The 24965-nt window shown below is 48.4% G+C and overlaps 1 protein-coding gene across 2 annotated transcripts in view; it reads right to left on the reverse strand.

Moving 5' to 3' along the window:
* Positions 1-2130: 2130 nt before the first annotated feature.
* SH3TC2 (SH3 domain and tetratricopeptide repeats 2) overlaps positions 2131-24965 on the reverse strand; it is a 52807-nt gene continuing 29972 nt past the window's right edge. For both annotated transcript variants that reach the window (XM_059416519.1, XM_059416518.1), the window contains exons 9-17: positions 22703-22836; positions 20190-20231; positions 18369-20066; positions 18082-18262; positions 11008-11158; positions 7844-7966; positions 6520-6670; positions 4641-4837; positions 2131-2995 (exon numbers count right to left, since the gene is read on the reverse strand). In XM_059416519.1, the coding sequence (XP_059272502.1) occupies positions 2804-2995; positions 4641-4837; positions 6520-6670; positions 7844-7966; positions 11008-11158; positions 18082-18262; positions 18369-20066; positions 20190-20231; positions 22703-22836 (2869 nt within the window). In that variant the 3' untranslated portion in view covers positions 2131-2803. The remainder of the gene's footprint in view (positions 2996-4640; positions 4838-6519; positions 6671-7843; positions 7967-11007; positions 11159-18081; positions 18263-18368; positions 20067-20189; positions 20232-22702; positions 22837-24965) is intronic.

The following is a 24965-nucleotide window of genomic DNA, read 5'->3' on the forward strand; positions in this document are numbered from 1 at the left end:
GAGGCATTAACCCACTGAGCCACCCAGGCACCCCCTACGTAGAAAATTTTTATAACTGATCTGGGTAGAGGCAAATGTACCAGGTTTACAGATGAACCAAAGTGTGTAGAACCAGAAAATTGTAGCCAAAATTCCCAATGAAATATAAAATGGGTGGATTAATGCCCTTCCCATAAAAATACATAAATAAATAAATAGAGGATATATATATATATATATATATATATCTCATACACAGATTTGCAGCAATTGAGAAAGATCTAGAGAAACAGAAGCTCACATGGAAGGAGGTTTCGACTGATCGTAAGCTGAATGTGAGCCAGAGGAAAGATGTGACTGCTGGAGAGAAGAAATATCTTATTGCAACCTTAGACTACAACACTAAATTGCATTAAGTACAGTAACCTCCCTCTGTACCCTCCCCACAAGCCCGTTCTGAAGACTGGTGGGTTGTGGGAAGCACACTTGCAGAGGAGCTGAAACTGGCATCCGGCCAGAGGAGAGTAATAGGTCGGGGGAAAAGGGAGAGGGACTGTAACCTGCGGCAAATGGGGAACGGTTCATGGCATGGGTTGCAGGGCCAAACAAGCTCTCTTCAAAATAAGATGTGTAACTGTTCTGGAACGCATGTGCCCCTGTCTGTCTCCCAGGAATGTTGTGGGAAGGACGCTGCGTGGGAGGTCAGACCCATCCACAACATCCCTCCCCGCTCAGGGATTTTACGGTTTGTGGTGGGAACAAAATCACATCTATTTTACATGGTCGTGGATTAGGTCACTTCATTTCCTTCTTGGAGAAGACTATTCTAGAACAGAGAGCGTTTGACAACCAACTGAGATCCAAAGGAAAATAAGACGTACTGATGCGTAGATGACCTTAATGACTAGAAGATGCCATGTGGACTCAACTCCTCACCCCAATCCCAACCCACCACACTACCAACCGTCTGGTGGGCCCAAGAAGCTAGAAATTAAGGGCAGTGATTCCAACAATAAAATCTAAGCTGCTGGGCATCTGTGGCCAGCTATGGCTAGATCGTCTAGTACGTTCCCATATTTCAGAACAGGGGTAAACCCCCTGCATCAGGATCACCTGAGTTGCTCATTTTAAAACGCATGTACCTGGAGCATCTCCCAGACCTACCAAATCAGAATTCCTGGAGTCAGAACCAAAAAGTTCATTTCCAGCAAGTTCTGTGAACAATTCTTTTGCACATTATCTGAGAGCCGTGGCTCCAAAGCAGTGTTTCTAGTGCTTTCGTGTGCATTAGAATCATCTAGAAAGAAAGGCAAAAGCTAGGGCTCCAGAGATTCTGATTCAGAGGTCCTGGGGGGGCCCAGAATCTGCATTTCAAACAATCACGCAGGTGAGGCTGTTGCCGCTGGTCTAGTCAGCGGACTGTAGTTGGAGCTCGCTGCCTTAGGGAATTCCTGATTCCGTTCTCTAAACACTCAGATACAGAGGTAGGCAGCTTCTGAAAAGGCCCCCAGTGATTCCCTGCTTCCTGGTGTTTACACCCTTGGTAAATACCTTTCCCTCCCCCTTCGGGCTAGACCTAGCAACTCCCTTATAATGAACAGAATAGGCAAAACTAATGGGATGTCACTTCTGAGATGAGGTTCTGCCAAGACTCTGTTCTCTCACTCGGCTCTGTCTCACTCACTTGCTCTCTGACCAAGCTGGCGGCCATGTTGTGAGCTGCCCTGTGGAGAGGCCCACATGGTGGGGATCAGGGGGCAGCCTCCGGCCAACAGCAAGCAAGGAACTGACTCCTGCCAACAGCCGTGGGTGTGAGTTTAGAAGCAGAGATTTCTGCTAGCTAAGCTTGAGAAGACTGCAGCTGACAAGCCTTGACTGTAGCCTTGTGAGCCGCCCTGAGCCAGAAGACCAGCAAAGCCACGCTTGGGTTCCGGCCTTCCAACAGAAACTGTGAGATAAAGGGTGTTTCAAACCACCACACATGTTATGCAGTGACAGAAAACTAATAGAGATGATTTTTTGAGGAGCAGCCCTGAAATCCATATGGCACCTTGGTACTTAACCCAACTTTCAGGCCTCCCCCTCCTCAGAAAGGACACAAATATGCATAAATGTAGATGAGCAATATTTAATAATATACACTATTTACATGTAATGTGCTAATTTTCTTAGTGTTCGCTGTTTCAGCCTTGGCCCTTGGGGAGCCTCCCGGACTTTCCAGAAGGTATGGGGGAACAGAGCCTCAGGCAGGATGGAGAGGTGAATCTGCATGAGACGCCCCAGGACCTTTGCACCAACCTGGCCATTCTAAGGCCATCTTTTGAGCTGAGAGCATGGTGAGTTCCAGCCACCAGCCCCAGGAGCAGGAGGAGGAGCACCTCCTGTGGCTGAAGAAAGAGAAGCAAGAAACTACCAGTTTCTCTGGGGCAAGGGGAAGGGGCTTTCCCTGAGAGAAGTCAGTGAGGGGAACAAAGTCTGGCTTCCAGACTCTCCAGGGTAGTGCCTGATGTCCTCACTGTGGTCAGGAGAGAGGCTCCCCACAGGGCAAGCTTTCTCCATTTCTCTAGGAGAACTGTGTGTTGACAAAGTACGTTTCAGCGGATGTACCTGCAGACTAGAGTCCACTGGAAACACTCTAGACACAAAGCTAGGACTTCCAATCCCCGCTTTATCATCCACTCCTTTTGTGGCCCTCCTGGAAGGAGCCCCTGTCCTTCTGAGCTGTGCTCATCCCCTGGAAGGACACTCCAGGTCAGGGTGGAGGACCCCGGGAAGGGAGGCAGCTCTGGCCATGGCCCCCCGGTCAGATCTGGGCCAGCGGTCCTCAGAGGGCCAGCCCCCCGCCGCTCAGCCACCGTGCCCTCTCTGAGGAGCGCCCGGAGGGGCTGCTGTGCCACAGAGGGCTCCGGCAGATGTGGTCCAGCCTGCTCCTGATGCTGTCCTGCAGCTCCTCGTCACCCAGCAGCACTGCTGCTGCCAGGGCCAGCTGGAAGTACTCGGTGGCATCGTGGGCATCCTAAACCCCATGGCAAGGGGGCAGAGAAGAGACAGTGGTCAGCAAACATTTCCGGGAGAGGATAAGAGGCAGTGCTGGGGACTCGAACTCAAGCTTTGGTCCGCCCCACACACTTTCCACCCCCCTGCCCCTGGTTCCTGGGAGAGCTCCCACCTCACTCTACTGTGGACTGGACAGGTGACAGTGCTCCCTGCAGTGGCCCTCTGCCATGGTCACAGGGTTGGTACCTTACCCAGGCACCTTACCTCAGGCAATCATGAAGCAGCATGGTCCTGGGCCGGGGACCTCAGGGATCCCTAAATAACCCAGGCCACCTAGCCCAGTCACTTCCTGGGACCTCTCAGTGTAACCCCACAGAGCTAATGGTCCCTCCCCCTTTTAGCCACAGGCTAATAGCTGGACCCAAAGGACCCCCAGGAAACAGATAAGTAGAAACATACAGAGCAAAGAGAAACAGGAAAAGGTGAGGAAATCCAGGATGATGTTTGAGTACCAGCATCCAGAACTCCCTAAAACTCCTGAATTTATACTCAAACTTGCCAGTCACTTGAGCCAATAAATTGCCTTTTTTGTTTAAGCTAATTTGAGTTGCGTTCTTCCGCCTGGCAATCCCTAGATTCCCTGGTTGGGCGAACCTGATCAGATGCACTTTGTCCCTGAACCATTTCTCTGGAGCTATGGGACAGAAGCAAGATGGCTGCGAGTCCTTCACTACCCCGTGGTCCCTTCCCACATGGTAGGAATGAGGAACAGATGCTTCTTTGGGTGAGATTCAAAAAGGGATGTCTGGTTCCCATTAACCCTCACAAGTCAATAATTAATTCAGGCCAGAAACAACGTCTGGCAAATAAGAAAAGGACAGCAGAGTTGCCCTGAGGTTCCCCTGGGGGCCAAACACAGGCGTGACTCAGAAGGATATTAAGAGATTAAGGGCCATACTGGTGCAGACAGGGACCTCTGGTAAGGGGAAGCCAAGGCCAGAGACAAAGTTTGAGGGCCAGAATGGTAACAGAAACTTCCAGACCACCAACACAGTTCTAGAAGTGGCTGGAAAAATAAGAAGCTCTAAATTCAACTCCTGTTGAACAAACAGGAGGGTCAGGGCTGAGGCCTGGTTAGGACAGAGGCACGCCTACTTTTATAGACCGCACCTCGCGATCTCAAACGTGGTAGCGTGTACCCAGATTTCTCCTAGAGTTTCATTTAACTTTATAAGAAGTACACGATGACTGACTAGTTACCCTGTAATATTTTGAAGACGCACCGTTAAGTATTAATTTTTTATTTTAATGTTGGAGCTTATAGTTCCTTTGTTTCGTGTGTTGTGTATTTCCAAAGGCCCCTCAGGAACTCCCAGGCACACGGCAAGGTCCTCATGGTCCCTGCCAGATAAAGTGGCTCCAGAAGTCATAGCAGGGCAGGGAGAAAGAAGAGCTAGGATCTCTCTCCTCATCGGACGGGAGCATCTTTGAGATCTCCCATAGGGCTAAGTGAAAATAGCCATCATGTCTCCAGAGGAGTCATTCCCCACCCTATGAGCTGTGACTTCCCATCTTGGGCCACTTGACTGTGTGTCTTTGTGTCCAGGGAAGAATAGGGTGGGAATGCCTCTCTCTCAGGACCTCGTCTTAAGCCTGGCTCTTACCTTCAGCTGGTAAAAGGTGAGTCGCCCCAGGCGATAATACACCTTCACATAGTACAGGGCCTCCTTGGGGCTCTGCAGCCAGGGGGAACAAAGGGACAGAGTCTTCAGGTAGCAGTCCTCAGCCATCTCGTACATGTGCAGGGAGTAGTAGACTGTAGCCAGACGGTGAAAGGCCACCAGCTCCTGCTTCTGATCTCCTAGGAATGGGAAGACCAAGGGAGAGATCTCGCAGCCGACACCTGCCGACATCCAATCACTCACCCAGGCGCTGCTATTTTTTGAAGGTCTTCTAGGGATCGGGGACTTTGCTTGGGATGCACAGAACAAAGCAGAAGAGATCCCTACCCTCATGGGAGGTTCATCGTCTCCTGGGACATAGAAGTTCCTCAAATAATCTCACACTTCCTCACACACAAAGGCGAAATTTCACCTGTGGTAAGGGATGCGTAAGAAAACGCCAGGCTCTGGGAGTGACTGCTCAGAGCACGTGTGCTCTTCAAGACTCGAGGACAATGCCCTGAAAAAAACTTTCTCTTTATTACAGAAATCTCTGTAACTCAAGGTTCTGGGAAATAATTATCCCCAAGTCCCTGTAATGAGACAAGACTAGCTTGATGGGGTAGCTAAGGATTCTTTGTAATGAATGACTCTGTAGTACAAACGCCTTCACCACATGGAAGTTTCCCCCTTCAGAGAGCTTCCTGGGGCTACCCCCAGAAGCAATCACCCTCTGGCTCCTGCACCAGCCCAAGGTCTCAGATAACTACAGAGAACCCACCCCCTCTCCCTGCCACTTTTAACTTGTGTTTAGAACCCTGTTTCTAATGGGTCTACGATTTGTTACTTTGATTTTTGGCGGCTCTGTGGTTTTAATAACCAACTCCTTTAATACACAGTGGCCTTTCAGAGAGAACAAAGGCTTCCCATTGTGTTTCTGGAATATTCGCAAGGTGGCTGTTTGATGCAATTTGAAAAACATCACTTTTAAGCTTCAAAGAGACAAAAGCCAAAAATAAAAGAAAAAATCCAGGGGAGAGAAAATTTTCTGATATGGAAAAATCCAGTCACAGGGAAGTACAGAAAAGGGTGGGTATATCCTTTCAGCTTGTGTCCAGGGAGGGACAAAGAGTGTTCAGCGCGGGAGCTGCCTGGGGCTCCCACCGCCTTTCCAGAGATAGCAGACTGGCACTCAGATAAGATTTTCTGCAGTAAAGGAAAAGGTAGGAAAAACAGACAGAGAGCTCTGAAGTGCAATTAGACACAATAAAGTCCAGTGCCATTCACATCTCAAGCCCTTGAGAATGCCCAGAAGTCCCTTCTAGAATCCTCTCAGAAGACTCCATTTGCCCCTACATCGAATCAAACCTTCTCTAATCAAACCTGCTTTTCCTCAAGACCAACATTCAAGAGGACGGGGTTTTTTCATTTTTTTTTTTTTTTTAATTCTGCCTTTTTCCTATTCTAATGGCACACATTGTTTCCTACCAGCGTCTGTGGTCATTACAAGCTTTTTCAGCTACACAGTGAGTTAGGTTCACGGGAGTTTGATCTTCATTTACTTTTCAATTCCACGTGGAAAATGTGCTTTCGACTAACCGTCAGCCCATTAAAAATTTAGGGCAGAGGCCTCTAGTAACAGGGGCACTGCCTGTGCACAGGATAACATACCATTTACCCTGAACTGGGAATAAACCCAACAGAGGAACCATCCCCATTTGCAAATGACACACTTGCTTACAACAGAGATTGCAGTCGGACCCGGGATGCGAACCCACATGGTCTGACTCCAGAGCCTCTGTTGTTACTGCTTCGTCATTCCCCCGTTGGATAAGCCTTTAGCCCTCTCATTCAATATGGCCGACCATCAGGACCAACCTACCTATGACCGTGCTGAGTCTGGCTGCCAGGGTGGCAAACTCCAAAGCCTTCTCATAGCCTTCTAGGCTGATCTGCAGCTCTGTCAGCTTGTTGAAAACCCGGAGCTCTGTTCTCATGGCCTTCATCCTCCTCGCTAAAGGAATGGCCCCAGCCTGAGAACAGAAGCACATGGAAGCTTAGTCCAGCTAAGAATCCTCGGTATAGACCATACTCTAGGAGGCTTATATTCTGCTGGTAAGGGTTGGGGGGATGGCTGTGTTTCCATGCATGGCTCTTCACAGCTCACTCTCCTGGTCCTTGCTCTTGGTTGCTCTGCCCAGATTTTAGAAGTAGGAGAATTGAAGGTCATGAGACCTCCTAAGACATTTCCTAAGATGACATTTCTTGAGGCCACGTGGGAATGTAGTCACCTCCCAACCAGGTGATCCATTAGCACCCACAGTGCCATCTGTGGGGTATGCCCATGGTGTCAGAGAGTGCCCAACAAATGGTCATTTCTATTATTTTTATTATGATAGAATTGTAGGCAGGTCACTTCATCTCTCTAGATTTAATTCTTTCATCTATAAAGTGCATATGAAAATGATTAGCTCAATAGTCAGGGACATGCTTCTTGTTCTCCCCACCCCTAGGTCAGTGCCTGGCATGTACTGGGTGCTTGATTAATGTTTGATGACTGAATAAAGATCTGAACAAGCAAATGAATGCATAAATAAAATTTTAGGGTCAAATAAGATCATGAGGTTTCCAACCTTCAGTCAGTGATGAACAATTACAATTTTGACATATCTGCTTAACATATGCACAATTATTTAATTACTATTATTTTTAAGTCGACTCTCTTTTACTACTTTACCTCATCCTTGTCAATAATATCTGTGAAGTCATGGGTTTGATGTGCTGGTGTTACATACTTTCAATTTTTAAAACATATGTGAATATGTTGATAAAAATATAATAAAACAAAAGTATTCCTCTGGGGAACCGTCATCTCCCACCATGCCACCAGTGGTACACAGGAACATTCTGGTAAACACAGAACTATGCCAAAAATGGTGAAGTACAGCATACCCAAGAGGTGTAATTATTTTGGTGTGTTTTCCCAGAAAGGACAATTTATCAAATCTAGGAATGACAGAGTTTATCGACCGCTTCTTTGAGAGCCTATTGATTGGAAAAAGGAAGAGCGCATGGGCACTGGATGAGGAAGGAAAGGAAAGGAAAAGGGATCCCAGCATGAGAAGGGACAGGGACCCCAGGCCACATGACCCTGCCCACATTTGTTCCAGGGTCCAGGTGGGTGCATGGCACAGCCCAGGACTTACTCGGTAATACTCCACGGCACAGTGTCTGTGGCGTGTCCCATTGAAGAACACATCACCTGCTTCTTCATAGAGTCTGAGAGCCAGAGAGGGCTCCTCAGACTTCAAGGCCTTCTGGATGGCTGCCTGGATGGGACAGAGACAGGTGTCAAAGGCAGAGAGGCCTTCCAAATATGCACAGGAGTGGCCAGAGTGACATCCTCACCACCTGGTTTAATGCTCTGCTCACATCCTCCAAATGCTGAATTGTCTTCCACGCTCACAGGACCAGTAGGAAGCCTTTGCAACCTCCTAGTCCAGCATTTCCCCATCATGGTATGATGGTATTAGGAGACCTAGAGACAGTTTTGAGCAGTACATAGACAAACATCTTATGTTTTAATAGTTCAGTATTTACTTTGATGTGTTTTAGAGGAAAAGCTGAATAATACATCCACACCTGTGACTTCAGATAGTGTTACTTAGTGTAAAAAACTAAGTTGACTTGAAGTTGAGTCAAAGAAAATAGTAACAATACAGAAAATACATGAACGTGGCCAAGCCATGAACTTCGCCTACAAATGACTGCAGTTTGGAAAACAGTGATCTCATCCGACACCTGCACTTCACAGGTGGAGAAACTGAGGCTCAGAAAGGCAAAGGAAACTGTGTTTACATAATAGTTAGTGGTAAAGACATCCTGGTGCCCTCCAGCCCCATACCCTTCTCTTGGCACCCAGGAGCTCTTGCTCTCTCAGGCACTTCCATATTGCATCTAAACAGAATTTGGAGATGAAGTTCAAGTGGGGGATGGACCCCAGAACATCTGTAGCACCGCTACGGGACCTCAGAGAACCTGAGGTCAAGAATGGCCCTACAGAACAGCAGGCAGCAATCTGGGGTTGTGAGGGCCTGGGACCGGGCCTGGGCAGGGAGCCAATGGGGCAAGACCCCCCTGTAAATGTTACTGCATGGCTACACAGTGGAACAGGCGAGGAGATGGGATCCTGCCATCTGGAGGTGCTGCCGCTGAGCAACGCACGACCCCATGGCTCCCTCTGGGCCTCTCCTCCTGGAGAGGGAAAGGTGAGACCTAATTATCTGCTCTCTGAAATCCCTTGCAGCTCTAACATCCCATGGCAGAAGAATGTAGAGACTGAGAGCAAAGCCATTATGTCACAATGTCAGTGTGCAGTTCTCACGACTTACCAGCCGTATCACCTTGAGTACGTTACTCGGGCTCACTGAGCCACATCCATAAAATGGGAGGTTGAGTAGAAACTCCTGCTGCATTTGGAATGAGGGTTCAACTACAGCAGGTATGTGACATGCTTGCAAAGGCCCTGTGCACAGTGAGCTCGCACTCAATGTCACACAGCCATAGTTACTACTCTGTGGACGTGGGTTTGTGTGAGCTTAGTAATAAGGGCAATAATAAGGGAGTAAATAAGAAATGGGAAGGAAGAAAACTGGTGGATTTTCAATGGAACAAATAATATATAACATCATAATGTCAGCATTATGCAGATAACAGAAACGGTTATTAAAAAGAAAAAATCCAAGGGATTTTTAACAATATATTTTTAATAATAATGTTAAAATACCATTTATTAGCAAGACAGGAAACAACGTGTGTTGGAGAGAATGTGGAGAAAGGGGAACCCTCTTACACTGTTGGTGGGAATGCAAGTTGGTGCAGCCACTTTGGAGAACAGTGTGGAGATTCCTTAAGAAACTAAAAATAGAGCTTCCCTATGACCCTGCAATTGCACTGCTGGGTATCTACCCCAAAGATACAGATATAGTGAAAAGAAGGGCCATCTGTACCCCAATATTTACAGCAGCAATGGCCACAGTTGCCAAACTGTGAAAAGAACCAAGGTGCCCTTCAACGGACAAATGGATAAGGAAGATGTGGTCCATATACACTATGGAGTATTATGCCTCCATCAGAAAGGATGAATACCCAACTTTTGTAACAACATGGATGGGACTGGAAGAGATTATGCTGAGTGAAATAAGTCAAGCAGAGAGAGTCAATTATCATATGCTTTCACTTATTTGTGGAGCATAACAAATATCATGGAGGACAAGGGGAGACGGAGAGGAGAAAGGAGTTGGGGAAAATTGGAAGGGGAGATGAACCATGAGAGACTATGGACTCTGAAAAACAATCTGAGGGTTTTGAAGGGGTGGGGGGTGGGATATTGGGGGAGCCAAGTGGTGGGTATTATGGAGGGCACGTATTGCATGGAGCACTGGGTGTGGTACATAAACAATGAATTCTGTTATGCTGAAAAGAAATTTAAAAAAAAAAAGAAAAAATCAAGTAATTGTGAAACATTCACAATGCATACATCTAATAAAGGGGTTTCATGAATGACATATAAAGAACTTTTAAAAATCAATAATAAAAACGCATCAATAAAAGAATGGGAAAAAATCTTGAGCAGATAAAAGAAAGTATAAAAATGGTCAATAGGACACAAAAAGGCACATAACATGATTTGTCATTGGGGAATTATTAAATAAAGCACAATGAGAAAATGAAAAAAAAAAAAAGAATTTACTAAGTCCCAAGCATTTAGTAAATGCTTGCTTCGCATAGGCATTTATGCAAGTGACGCACCTAAACCTTACCTTAAGAGACTGGGTTTGCTTTGCCCATGAAGACACTGAGGTCCCATGACAGCTGATGTAGCAAACCCAAGGTCACACAGTCCAGAATCAATGGCCCTGTTATTGGATTCCAGGCCTGTCCCTCCCCAAAGCCCAGAATTTTAATCACTACACTCTACTGTATCTCAGCTATTAAAGGAACACAAGAAAAAAAGACTGGAAGAGGACGATAATGTTAATGCCTTGCACACATCAACCTTGCCTCATATTGCAGCAAAACCCCAAAGTCAAGTTGTGTATTGAGCTCAGCAAAAATAGATCTACTTGACATGACAGATGACTGAGTCTCCTACCACATTCTTAGAGAGTTCATACAGGTCTCTGGGACTCAGGGACTGCCAGTCACCAGACCACCCTGGTCTCTATCTTCTGCCCATGGAACATCCCAGGGTCGACCCTCCAAGGCCTTAGCATGGATATCACCACTCTCTAGCTATATCTGGTCACTTTGGAGGGTAGATCTATCTACCCTGGCCCAGGTGGGCAGGTAAGCTCTGCAGAAGTCCTACCTGCAGGTACAACTCCACCAGCTCGTCCTCCTGCATGAGGTAGTGGAGTCGCCCAGCTCCAAGCCAGGCCTCAGCAGCTTTGTCTTTCTCCCCAAGGTCAATGAAGATACGCAGGCTCTCCTTGATGCAGGTGAGAGACTTCCTGAGAGACCTGGGGTGACAGACACAGACCCATTAGCTGTGAGTCAAGGAACCTCTCCAAGGGGCCTTGGAGTCATTCAGCACCATAGGAAACTGAAGCTCTGGGAGGGAGCGACATTGACCCTGGTCATCCAGAAAGGTTGGACCCTGATTTGAATCCTGGCTCTGCCTCAAACATCTATGCAACCTTGAGAACATATTTAAAAACAAAACAAAAAAACAGAAAAACATCTCTGTGCCTTAGTTTCCCCATATGTAGGATGAGGGTATCATTGTACCTGACTCAGAGGATTGGTGGAAGAATTAAATGGGATGGAGAAACTGGAGTGCCAAGAACAGTGCCTCCCACAGAGTAAGTAACAGTAATGAATGCTCATGTTAGTTGTCACTTTCATTAGTAAGGCCCATGGTCCATCCATCTTTCAACCGCACTATGGGAAAAACGATGATTTTCCCATAAGCACCTATAACATATAGGGGATACCAAATGCATATTTACTGAACAAACGCATGAACAAATGACTATGGTGGTAACTTTAAATGCTCAAAAAAATGCTAATGTTTTGTTAAAGAAGAAAAAACCAAAGAAGGGCAAGAGTTTCAAAAGGTTGATGCTTAATGGAGGACTCTAATCATCTGGAAAATTGTCTTAGAAAACTCTTCTCCCATGACAGGCATTAATGACAATATGAGGCACAGGTAATGTAGTGTGGCACATATTCGGAATTCTAGAACAAGAAGGAACATTGAACATCATCTCATAGTTCTCTGTTCCAGCAGCAATTAGAATCACCCAGATCTTTGAACATACCAACACAGGCAAAGTGACCCCAGTGTATTGACACGCCATGGTAGCTAGGAGACTTTGGGAGCATTTTGTCAAAGCTCAGTAACAACTTAACTGCAAGATCCAACCCAACCCCTTATGTTATAGGGAAACAGGCCCAAGGGTAGGAAGTAATTTGCACAAGGTTGCACAACACTTCAGGGGAAGATTCAGGGGTAGAATTCCCTTCTCTTCAGTCCCAGCCCAGACCTCATCCCACAGTGCCTATCCTTCTCTGAGACTCATGGCACTCCAGCAGCAGCATTATCTGGGAGTTTATTAAAAACACAGACCCCTGGGGTGCCTGGGTGGCTCAGTGGGTTAAAGCCTCTGACTTCAGCTCAGGTTATGATCCCAGGGTCCTGGGATCGAGCCCCGCATATGGCTCTCTGCTTGGCAGGAAGCTTGCTTCCCTCTCTCTCTCTCTCTTCCTACTTATGATCTCTGTCTGTCAAATAAATAAATAAAATCTTAAAAAAACAAACAAACAAAAAAACACACAGACCCCTAGAGCTATCTCAGACTCACTAAGTCCTAATAATTATAGATGCAAGCCCTGAATCTGATTTGTAATGCACTGAGGTTGTCTGTTATCGTTAAAGTCTGAGAACCACTACTCCAAACCATACAGATCCTTCTAGAAACACTGGTCCTCATCAACTGACTGTATAAACACTCGGAGTTAGGAGGTCCTCACCGAACCCCATGATGGACAGCTCAACCCCAGCCCCTTCATGCACACTGATGGAAACAAGCATCACCTTCAACTGATGCAGTCCTGATTTATCTTGATGAAGAGGCAGCTATTGGCCTTCTGGAGAAAGTGCCAGCTGTTTGGCCCTTGGGAGTCTTGAGAAGAAAGAAATCAGGTTTTCCCCACTGCCCAGCTCCCAGTATGACATCCAGGATGGACACAGGCTACCCTCTCTCAAGTGTTAGAATGTCAGACTTGCTGCTGAGACCACGCCAGGAGCTGAAAGCTGCAGGCAATGCTGGGCTATTCGCCGGCCTCCCTGGTTGAGCTAGGACAAACATGGGCCTCTTTTTATCACTGAAGCCCTGTTCTTCTCTTGCCTGCTTTGTACCGCCCCCTCCCAGACCTCAAGCACAGTTTCCAAGCACTGCTCTTCCCACTCCCACTGGAACAGTTGATGAAGACAGAACACATAGATCTCATCCTCCTATTTCCTGCTCTGCTTTCCTTTATTACCATTTGCTGTCCTGGGAGACCCTTAGGCTATGGTTGTTTTCTCCAGACCCCCAGGGAGCAAGATTTGGGTTATAGCAAAGAAGCCAATTACAGAGGAAGAGAGGAACTTTGCTTCTTAGACCTTTTCTCTCCGAGCTCACTATGACTGCGGATGAGAGATCAGTATTTCCAAGAAACCCCCAATAAAGGCAGGCAGGACTTACAGAAGCCTAGCTACTCACACAGCACCATCAAGACTCCTTGTGCATGCAAGGTGCCTCCCACCAGCATGTACACCTGACCCATGATGTCCAATAAAAACACACATTAAGTTCTGGACATGGGAGGTGGTTTCCAGTCTCCTTGGTCTTGTCATGCCAGCCATCGCCAGCCTTTGTCACCCCATTCATTTGCATATGCCAGTAGCCCATGGCATGTCACCCACCAGCTTGGCCTGGAATGGCTCAACATCCCAGTTCCTTCAGCCCTGCCTGCCGCAGGCTCTAGGTGTGGTTTAGTTCCCAAATCAGAAGAAGTAAGGAGCCTGCTGGGGCGGGGGTGGGGGAGGGGGTGACAGCCTTCATCCCAAATGTGCACTCCTGGGCCACCTATGCCTAGGCCCTGTCAGGGTGTCTCTCCTCTTCTCCAATCCTGAGTCCTCTGTTTCCCATTTCTCCTTTCCCTAAGTTTTGGTCTAGTATTACAGCTAGGTCCTATTCCTTCCTTCCCACCTGGCCCTCAGCCATGAACTTGTGGCCAAGTGACTCTGATGTACCTGCATTCCCAGACTTCCTCTTTCCCTCCCCTACCGGGGCTTTCCAGATCCCTGCCCCACCCGAATGAGCGCCTGTCTGACCTCTGGGCCCAGCCCTCACTCACTGGTCCTGCCCCATTGCCATAATAAGAACAGCTCCTTGCCAAGCGCTGACCCTGTGCCAGGGGTTGACATACGAATTTTCAGTATACATTCTGAAAACCTGTACACATCCTCCCATGTAAACCTCAGAAACACTAAACCATGAGGGACTTTAGCCCATTATACAAATAAGGAAACCCAGTGGGGACTTTTTATCTTGTCCAAGTTTGCACTGTTCATTTCTAAAGCTTCACGCTGAGCCCTCTGCGGTTTTGTCTCGTAATACGTGACAGTAATTGTTCCCTGATACTTACTGAGCATTCAGCATGCATTATTGCATGTAATCATCACAGCAACACAAGGCGAGCAGTAACATTATTACATCCATTCTTCTCGTGGGAAAAATAAGGCTCAGAAAGGGTAAGTGACAAGGAGTGGGTAATAAATGTTGTTTAAACCAGAGTGTGACCCTGAGACTCTCACTCCAAAACCCCACACACTCCTTCAAGCAGGGCTCCATCGTGGGCTCCGAAACCAGCCTATGGTAAGGTTTCTGCTTCTTCTTCTTTTTTTTTTTTTTTTAATTTTTAAAAAAATTTATTTGACACAGAGAGAGAGAGATCACAAGTAAGCAGAGAGGCAGGCAGAGAGAGAGGGGGAAGCAGGCTCCCTACTGAGCAGAGAGCCCGATTCGGGGCTCAATCCCAGGACCCCGAGATCATGATATGAGCCACCCAGGCGCCCCAGGTTTCTTCTTCTTTTACCAGTCCAACAACCTGGAAGTTTTGAAGAACATAAGCTACTTCAAACCCTGAACAAAGTTTCCTCACCTACAGAAGTGGTGGTGAAGTGCGTCCTAGCCTCGTGAGCAAAGGAGGACACATCAGTGAAAGCAGTTCTTTCCTTGCCTGGGATTACAGAAATGTCCGTGATTGGTTGCGTTCGTTACACTGAAAACCAAATGGTGAGGCATTTCCCTTTTTTGTTCCAAGGGAATAAGGAGCGTAAGAATGAGAATAAAAGCCAGGATTAATGACTTCTGGGCAACGGTTATATTCATGTGCAAAGAACTATTACTTTGTGAGGTGTTACTGCATGCCAGGCATGTCTTCTTTCTAAAGATAACATGCACGTCCTCCATGGCACCTACCGCCATTTATAGGATACCTTTGGTGAATATGGACATAAATATTGTCAATTTCTTGAACTAGTCTGTAAGCGTTGTGAGCTTAGGGACCATATCTCTCTGTCAGGTGTCTGGGCTATAGTAAATGCTCAGTAAATTCTTATTGCATTTATTCAATAGCGCTTCAGAATTCCCATGGATCCCACCTGGTTCAGCTCTAGAACAAGGTACAGTCTGCATTATGTCACCTGAACACAAAAAGCAAGATCCCCAAGGTCTGTGTTTTGAGAGATCAAAAACACCAGCTCCTACAGTTGTCACCCTGGAGGCAGAGAGAGCCAGACTCTAAAGGTACTGGACAAAGGGACAGCAAAGTGTTCCAAGGCAAAACCCCAAAGGCTGGGCCACATCATCTTCTTTCATTCTGTTCCTACAGTTCCCTGTGCCCCACACCGTTATCCTGAGAGTACACATTGCTTGGCAAACGCCACGTGCTCATTGAACGCATCAGTCACCATTACGACCGCCATTTTCACGATGGTTGCTTGCTATCCCAGCCCGGAGGCCCACTGCTCCCCACCCCAGCCCACCCCCATAGTCCCTCTTCAGGCATGGGCTGGAGGCCTCTCTCTCCTCCACTACTCACATCCACTTGAACACCCTCCTTCCTCAAACCTACAGAATGCCTTCCAAATGTGTCCCCACCTTTCCACAGCTATTGCTGGTCCCTCCACCCAAAATGCTTCTTCTCTTACCCTCCTCCACTTTCCAAAATATTACTCGTCCCTCATGGCTCTCCTCAAATGTCACCGCCTTCAGGAAGCCTTCTGTGACCGATCCCCAACCCTCAGCTGAAAGTGTCCTCTTCTTTCCCTCCACATCGGCCCCCGCAGATGCCTGCCACCTCGCCCAGGAGTGTTTGCTGCTTTTGAGATTCATGAGGATGGAAACCTCACTGGGAGAATTTAGTTGAAGAAATCTGTCTGTATATCAAGACCCACTTTATGCATATCCCCTAGAAATCAGGGCCAGAAAAACATTTGCTCCAACAAATACATTTGTTTCTGTTGGGGTTTTGTTTGTTTGTTTGTTTGTTTGTTTTTGTTTTTTTTAATCAGATGGCGAGAACCTCTTGTGGCTTTCCCCTTTCTGCCTCAGCTACCAGGAAACTTACAGTGAAATTACAGTAACCCCTCCAGGTGTGTGCAAATACTGTTTACCTGTGTCTGCCGGGCACCCTGTAGGAGGAGATGATTTATACATGCTAAGTAAGTGTAGACTCATAGCACGTTCTCCCTGATGGACCGAGCTTCTCGTAAAGGAATAAGGACCTTTTGTTTGCAGGGTTTCCTCTGACACCCGAGGCACTTCTCCATCTACTTCTTCGGGTCACTCACATAGGGGTAAAGCAGGAGCAGGGGAGATTTACGTCCTCCCAACTACACAAGCAAAACCTCAGAGATTAGACTTCTAGAAGATTAGGGTTAAAGATCCCCATTTGAATCAACTTCCAGAACAATGGAATGAGGATAGCCAAAAACCCATTCCCCATAAAAGGACATTCAAAAGGTGTCCTAGAATGAAAGCAGTGTCACACTGGGGCCACACATCCTGTCCCCTCCCATGCTGTAAGAATCTGCAACTCCCTTCCCGGAGCAGAAGGCAGAGACACTTGGAGATCTGGAGGACACCTGATTCTTGCAAGAGAGGGAAAGGGTGAGGGAGACAGAGTGAGGGGAACAGAGAGAGAGAGAGAGAGAATTTGTTATCTGATTATTAGCGGTCTGGTTGTCCGGGGGCCCAAGGTTGCCACATTGCCTAGAAAAGCAACACTTGTCATTCAATTAGCTTCTTCTCAACCACCTCTCTGGTAGCAATGATCCCGGCTCTGTTTTAGATGTCCTTCATAATTATGAATACAATGCCACGATACTAATCTGTTGCCAAATGAAGTCGGACATCTTATAAACCATGCAGAGTGTAATGGAATCAATTAAAGACCTGTTGAGAAGCAGAACTGAACGAGGGGTAAGCAGATCCCAGCCAGCAGGAGATGAGAGAAGAGAAAGGCAGCAGGACATGGCAGGATACTTCACATGGGAATAATTTAAAGATCAAGAGGTTGAAAGAAGCTGCTCAGTGGAACAGATACATTTTGGTATATTTTGCACAAAGGAGCCTTTTGAAGAGAGGGCTGAAAAGTCCATCACAAAGGATCGTTCACGGAGCTGTTAGGCAATTCTGCCCAACCCAAGCTAAAAGTCAGTGCTCCTTTGGGAGTTGAATCTGTGACTTAACCACAGGGCTGCCATTCTCACCTAAGTCTCTTCACGAAACGGTAGAAATAAACTCAGTTCTGTCATTTCTGGCTTCACTTTAGAGGGAGGGTTCCAAATCAAACTTCGTTACAATGAAGTTGTCCCCACCTGCCCATGCATCGATTTACTTTGGGCTGTTCCTCTAATACCCACCTGTCCTCAGGTAACCAAGGCCTCCTGAGGGTGCCAGCCTAGGTGTAACTGGCACCTCTCCGAGTTAGGGACCCTCAGCCAGAGTCACATGATACTGGTTACGGACACACCCAAGCAGCTGTAACCCAGCCAATGTCACCAAGCCACCTCTACGGATCAGGCCCTGTCCCAAGTGTTCCATGGGAGTTGACTCATTTATTCCCCACGTGACTACTAGAGTGTAGACGCCACCATTATTGTCTTTGATGAGGAAGCTGAGGTAGGGTGAAACAAAGTAGCTTGCTCAGAGGCACACAGCTAATCAGTGAGAGAGGACACCGTGCAGTGGCCGCAGGGCCCGTGCTCTTTTCCCTGATGCCATAAACACACCATGAGCCTGAGAACTTTACTTCCAGAGGAAGAGAATGCTATTTCTCTTGAAGGAAGATGAGCTGTGTCTAGGCCCATCCCCAAGCCCCGACTCACCTGGCTGTGTTCAAGTTCCGATAGAGCTGCCCGAGGGACTCCAGCAGCCTTCCCTCCATCTCTCGGTCCCTGAGTTGCTGAGCCAGGGTCAGCCAGTGCTCGTGGTAGGTGATGCAGGCCTTGGGGTTTGGGCATACAGAGCTGTAGAAATGGCAGAGGGATTTGGTGACCTGAAGCTGACCTGAACATAAAGCGGGGACATGAATGAGATCGCTTGAGATAGGATGAGGGCAAAGCGTGCTCTCACACTTTTCTCTAAAGCTCCCAGTAGCACAGGACATACTCACTCTTTAGGTGTCGATGCCTTAAGCCAAACAGCAATGCCATTTCATAACAAAGGCGGCCACTGGCCAGCTGGCGTCCATGCACCAGAACTTGGGCCAACCAGAGAAGGACCTGTACTAATTCCATGTCTGTCTCCATGCTGGTCTGGAGTTCAGAATAGAGTCGGATAGCCTGCAGGAAATAGTCCTTGGCTGGCTGCTCAGCCCAGGACTTAAGGGTCAGGTGGCCAAGATTGGCCAAAGTCACCGCCTCGTTACGCACATTCCCCATTTCCTGAGCTCTGTTCAAGGCCCGGAGATAGCTCTTGGCTGCCCTGTTCACCCGGCCTTCACCTTGAAGGGCAAGTCCCAGGAGGTTATGGACCACCCCCTTTTGGGTGATACTGTCTGTCTCCTTCTGGGAGTATAGGAGTGGCTCAAGGATGTCCAAAGCCTTTTTTGCCTGGCTGGCTAAGAGATATGCCCATGCCAGGCAGAGGGAAGACTCGAAGGCTTCCTGCTCACTCAGCAGCTGCCCTAGCACCAAGGCCTGCCTCAGGTAGTGGATGGCCCCATCGGGAGACCTATGTTGGAGGTACACTTTGGACAGGATGAGACACAGGGCCCTCTGGGTGCTCCAACTGGCTTGCCCCTCACAGGCAGCCAGTGCCTGCCTGAGTGCTGGGCAGGCCAGGGCAGAAATTTCACCCCAGCTTGAAGAGGGAACTCCAAGGAGCTTGGTGGTGTTCTGGAGAACCAGGTAGACCTGCCAAATTGGAAGGGACATCCCTTGGCCGCTCTGGGTGCCACGTTCCTGGACAGAGGCCACTGTGAGGTGCGGGAGATACTTCTTATCGTACAGAAAACTCAAGACGGTTGCTGTAGCCTCCAAGTCAGGAGGGTGTCCAGAAAGGAGCTGCAGGCGCTCAGCGAAGGGCAGGACCTCCTCATGGCGGCCCAGGCTCAGGAGCAATCGGATGGCCAGGAAGCAGGCCCTGGCCTCCAAGGGACAGCTGCCTGTCACAATACCCTGGCGTAGTACGTAGGCCACCACATCGAGCTCATTTTTGGTACTAGACTCCCGGTCAGGCAGACAGGCCAACAGGGCCCCTGCTTTTTCCATCAGAGCCGAGCCTCTATGCCTCAGCCTCTGCCTCAGATAGATGGCAGCCAGATTGGTGTACAGAGCAGCCACCAGGGATAGGTCTTCAAACGTCCCATCGAGGATGTACATAGCCTCCTCAAAGTACACCCGGGCCTGAGAGAGCTTGACCTTCCTGACACTCAGCCGGCCAAGGAGGAAGCAGAGCCGGGCGTGGGCCCAGGTCCTGCGGCCCCGCTTGGCCCACTTCCTTGAGGCCTCCAGGTAGGCCACAAGTTCGTCCTCCTCAGAGAAGCTGTAGAAGGAAGACGTGAGGAAAGAGAAGGAGAAATCATAGAGGCTCTTGAAGTGGTCAGCATAACCCTCGTGATCCAGAAAAGCCAGCATGGGGGCGAAGTTCTCTGCCTCCTCCTCTTCCTGACCAGTGTTTAGGTCTACGAGCAGTTCCGGGTCATCGAGGTCATCGGGCTCAGGCAAGTGATAGCTGTCCGAGGCAGCTGAGAGGAGCTCCTCCTCCAGGCTGGAGTCCTCAGAGCTGCTGGACTGTCTGGAGCCCACGGCCTGATGCTCCTCCCAGGCTCTGCCAGGCCTGGCCTCCTTGAAGCCTTCCGGTTGAGACGCTGTAAGGGACAGGCAGAGTTGAGCAACATGAGCACGTGCAACTGTGGCGGCCAGCTCCTGGCAAGAGGACAGGATGCTGTTCTGAAGGACGGGAGGTCAGGTTCAGCATGATCTCTACTCACCACTTAGATCATTTGGAAGATTCTGGATGGATTCAAACCCACCTGGATAGAGATGCAAGACAGAGCTGGTGTTAGGTCAGAATGGGCCACCATGCCCATGCCTGCCGATGCACCCCAGACCCGTGGTTCCTGGGGACACTTTGTGTTTAAATTTCTCTGAGAAACTGAGCAGAATTCTCTCCATCATCAATTTAACAGCTCTAGGGACCTGCGGAGCTTCTTGGTTAAGCCGCTCATTTTACAGTTGGGAACTGAGGGAGAACTAAGACTCAGAGCCAGAAAAGAAAAACAGAGAGGCTAGAAACACGAACTCTTTTCCAGGAGGTGGGGGTATGAGGAGGATGACGGACTCCGAAGGCCCAAATCTCCCAGCTAGCGGCCAGCAGAGCCATGAAAAAAACCTGTGGCATCACCTCCCATCGCCATGTGTACCTGCCTCCTTCCTCCCGCCCCCATGCACGCCTCATCCATCCTCTCAGCTGCCAGGGACTGCAATACGACACAATACGACACAGGACTAGGTGAGCAAAAGTGACTAATGAACAAGAGAGTGAAGGGGCATCTAAGGGTCCCAGTTCCATCCCCTGAAGTGACTTCGTGGAATGAGGTGGAAGAAGGGACAGTCTGGAGCAGAGTTTCAGACATTCTGCGTCTGAGGGACTCACAGGAGCTCTAGGCCGAGAAGGAAGTCGATCTGTAGCCAGAGGGAAAAGGCTGAGATTTGCGAACACAGATTTAGGAACCCCAGCGTGTCCTGAGGAATGGGTCCCAGTCGTAGGAGAAGCATTTGGGCAAGAAGGCAAAGCAGCTGGGGGAGGGGAGTTTGTGAAGGAGTCGGAGAATCGCCAGCATTTCCCAGCAGCTGCGAGGCAGCAAAGGCACACTCTGAGAGGAAAGAAAAGACACAGAGATCAAGGTGGCTCTGCGACAGCCACCCAACGTTACAGAAGCAGAAGGCTAGGTGAGAATCAAGAAGACACCTTGGGTTTGGCAGCAAAGAACAGAACCCTCTTGAGTGTAACTGTGGAGGTGAAGCCTAACCTTGGAGGGGAAGGCCAGATTCACGCCCCCCAATTCTTCCCTCCCCCGCCCCCGCCCCCGCACCGGCTCCCAGGACAGGGGCTGCTGGAAATGAGATTCTACCTCTCCCTGACCAAGAAGCGACAGCCGCCTATGCCCTCACTCTGGGCTCTCTGGTGGGCTTTGCGGACACCAGGTCAAGCCTCGGCACCAGGTCAAGCCTCAGCCTACTGCTCTAAGAGTCGTTGTAGCTACTTGAGATCTGTAACCTGCAAAGGTAGAAGGGCTCGCCGCCAAACATGGCAGAACTAGGGAGCTGGCTTTGTGCCCTGGCCCTCGTTGACATTGAGAACACGTGCCAATCTCACTCCAAGCCAGGGCCACCAAGGACGCAATGGGCATGAGTTACAAAAGATGCTCCCTCTGGGAGGAAGAATTATAAAGGGCACGCCTTCCCCGGGGCAGAGCGAAGCTGGAGTTTACCAATAGGACGCCCCTCTGCTGGTTGCCATGGTGCCGGGAGACCCCTGCGTCGTCATCGTTAAGTCTCGGCCCTGCATCCATCAGAGCGGCGCTCCGGGTCTTTACATAGGAAGCAATGGGCTGCCTGGAACCTGCCCCTACCATTGGATCAGCAGTTGGTGGACCCCTTAGATCCAAGCCTGTGGCCTGCCCATGCCCGAGGCACACCCAAATTCCTCCGGGATTTTCAGACCCAACTCTCCCTCCCAGGAGGTGCCCGTAGCTTCAGCTTCCTGTTTCAGCCTGTGGCTGGTGTGGTCTATTTGTGGCAAGAAAGTTCGCATCTAGGTGCTCCTCGCAAATGCCCCGTGTGCATGGTGACCCTGACGCCCACCTCTGCCCCAGGGAGCGGACCTGACGCTGCTTCTGCCGATTCTTTCTTCTGTGCCCATGGACTGTGCCCCATCTAATCTGCCCCCACGGCGTGGGGACACAGTACCGCCATTGCTGAAGAGATGGAGAAACACGAGTCCTTCCTCCAGCCACTGTCACAAGGTGAATGCACTTCCTGACAGTGCATTCAGTGCAGTGGGCCCTCCCAAAGTAAGGGAAGGGAGTGGCATTCATCCGCTCAATCAATCATTGAGACCCTGATGAGAAGTGGTGGCACTGAGGTCCCAGCCCTCACAAAGTCAACACACCCCGACAGTCCAGCGTCGGTCTATGTTGGGCGCAGTGTGGTAGACTAGGGATTATCTTGACTAGAAAATGAGCAAGGCACTAATTCACCAGGGCCTCAGTTTCCCAATCTGTAAAATGGGAGGAGAAATCACCTCTTAGAAGCTGTAACATTCTATGGTCCTGCTTTTGTCATTGGGGACCGAGGCCTCCCTCAGCCCTAGAAGAGGTGACCTCAGCCTCAACTCAGGAGGTTTTCTTCTCCAAGGTTAAAACAGAAGGCTCAGTAGGGCTGGCCTCTTATGCTAGCACTGGACTGAGCTTTCAGAGGGGTCCAAGGAGCAAACACTCACTAAGCCGATAGACGGACGCTATATCAGTATGAGCAAGCTTGTGGAGGAAGCTGGCACACTCAGCTTTCCTGTCACTTCCCAGGACCCACAGAGAACATCTTTCCTCGTCACTGAAAAAGGCAGAGCTCTTGTTCCTGTGTTGAGACAAAAGACATGGATACAGATCAGTGCAAGGCTCCAGACACACCCATTCTCTCTCCAGCCCAGGACACAGTAAAGGACAGAGAAGCCATGGACCTGCTTGCCAAAGTGACAGCCAAACTCCTCATCTCTCTGTTGTATAATGTATTTATCTCTGCTGCCCGGGAAGAAGAGCTCTGAGCACCCCATCAAGAAGAAACAAGCTATTTGGCTGCTGAACAGATCAAAAAGGGGATGAAAACACCCCTCCTTGTTAAAACTCTATCTTTTGAGAAAAACAAAGTTCCTTCTCTTGATCCATACCCTTTCTTTGAGACCACCTGGTGCCCATTTCTAATAGAGAAATACGAATTCGCTACCCCAAGGTAAGGATTGAAAAGAGGCCATTAAAAGATGTTTCTTTGTCGGGTTATTTCAAGAAAACACTAGGACAGGTGACACAGTCTAGAGAAGCAATGGAGAGAGTTTGACTCTGGTCCGAAGAACCTTTCACAACTGTTGACCTCTGATTCCATGGCACAAAACAAAAGCATTATGTGACATTCAGAGGGGAGATGGGAAGTGGGTAGAAGGAAGGTCAAGGGGTAGGAGAAATGACTACGAATAATAGAGATCTTTATACTCACTGTATTGAATAAACTCGTTGTTAAAACTAATTTGCTTACTTGTCATTTGTCATTGAATCAAAAAATCCGAAAACTAGAAGTGCCTCAGAAAACGTTCAATCCAGAATGTCCACCTGAACAAGTTCTAAGATCTCGTTCAGGCCTAAATAAAGTTGGAGGGGTGGAGGATTAACCTCAGAAACCATTTTTTTAACAAAAATAACTTGGAAGCCCAAGAGGTAACAACAGCTAGTCCTTAGAAGGGTGAGGGGAGCCTATTACGAATCAGACACCCTTATCTCATTTAATCTACACAATTGCCTGATGAGGCTGGTACTATTCTTACTCCTTTTTACAGAGGACAAAACGGAGGCACAGAAAAATAAAGTTGGTAGCTAGGAAGTGGTTAAAAAAAAAAAAAAAGCCCAAAACAACAAACAAACAAACTTCTCTAGTTCAAGCAGAATTAAGGGAGTGGCAGGGATGGGAGTGCCATGTTCTGCCACCTACGTTTGTCCTCAGATCTCCAGACTCTCCCAGTACCGTGAGAGCAGCCATCCCCAGAAGAACATCTGGTTGAAATCTACAGCTAAGCTCATCTGAGATCGAAAGAAATCATTAGAGGATTTCAAATCATCATTATATAATTATATAAAATCATTATATGATTTTGAATTTCTGTAGAACATTTAAAATTTGCAAAGCATTCCTGAATTTGCTATTTCATTTAGTAGCGTGCTAAGAATGACACAACAAGCAAGCAGTCAAGCTGAGACAGAAACTGTGATCTTCAGCCTCTGTGGCCCATTGCCTCACAACTGATCTGCTCATGTCCTGAGTCCCAGGTATTTAGAAAGAGTCCAAGAAGCCTGACAAATTACATTAGGGTGTTCCGAATATAATGAGGTTAGAAGAATAAGACTTCTAGAAATATACAGGTTTTCCACAGGGGGCTATTCTCACCCACAAACACAGACAAATAGTAGATAAAATGTGACAAGGATAAATATTTTCATACGTTTTTAACTTGAAAGAAAAGAAAAGGAAATGCCTGAAAGCCAGAAACAAAAGATGAAACCAAAGTCAAGTTTGTAAACACCAGCAGATGGCCCAGAGGCTCCCAGGAGTTCTCAGCTGGGACACTGGCCCTCAGAGCTGGGGCTCACCCTGTAAAGCTACCCAGGGACAGGACATGGGACTTTGGGTCCAGGCAAAGCAGGGAAGCTGAACTGAGCTCCTTACATAGCTATGAGCTCGCTATTGCCTGACCGCGGCAAGAACTGCAGCTTCTATGAAGAGGAGATGGGAAAACTCACTGGTCAATGACACACTTACCGTTTGTCTGAGACCCCAGGAAAAAAATCAAACACCTGGACTTACACCATTAGAAAGTATGGGCTCTGGGGCGCCTGGGTGGCTCAGTGGGCTAAAGCCTCTGCCTTCAGCTCAGGTCATGACCCCAGGGTCCTGGGATAAAGCCCCACATCAGACTCTCCACTCAGTGGGGAGCCTGCTTC

This window comes from Mustela nigripes, chromosome 12 (assembly GCF_022355385.1).
Source record: "Mustela nigripes isolate SB6536 chromosome 12, MUSNIG.SB6536, whole genome shotgun sequence".
Lineage (NCBI taxonomy): Eukaryota > Metazoa > Chordata > Mammalia > Carnivora > Mustelidae > Mustela > Mustela nigripes.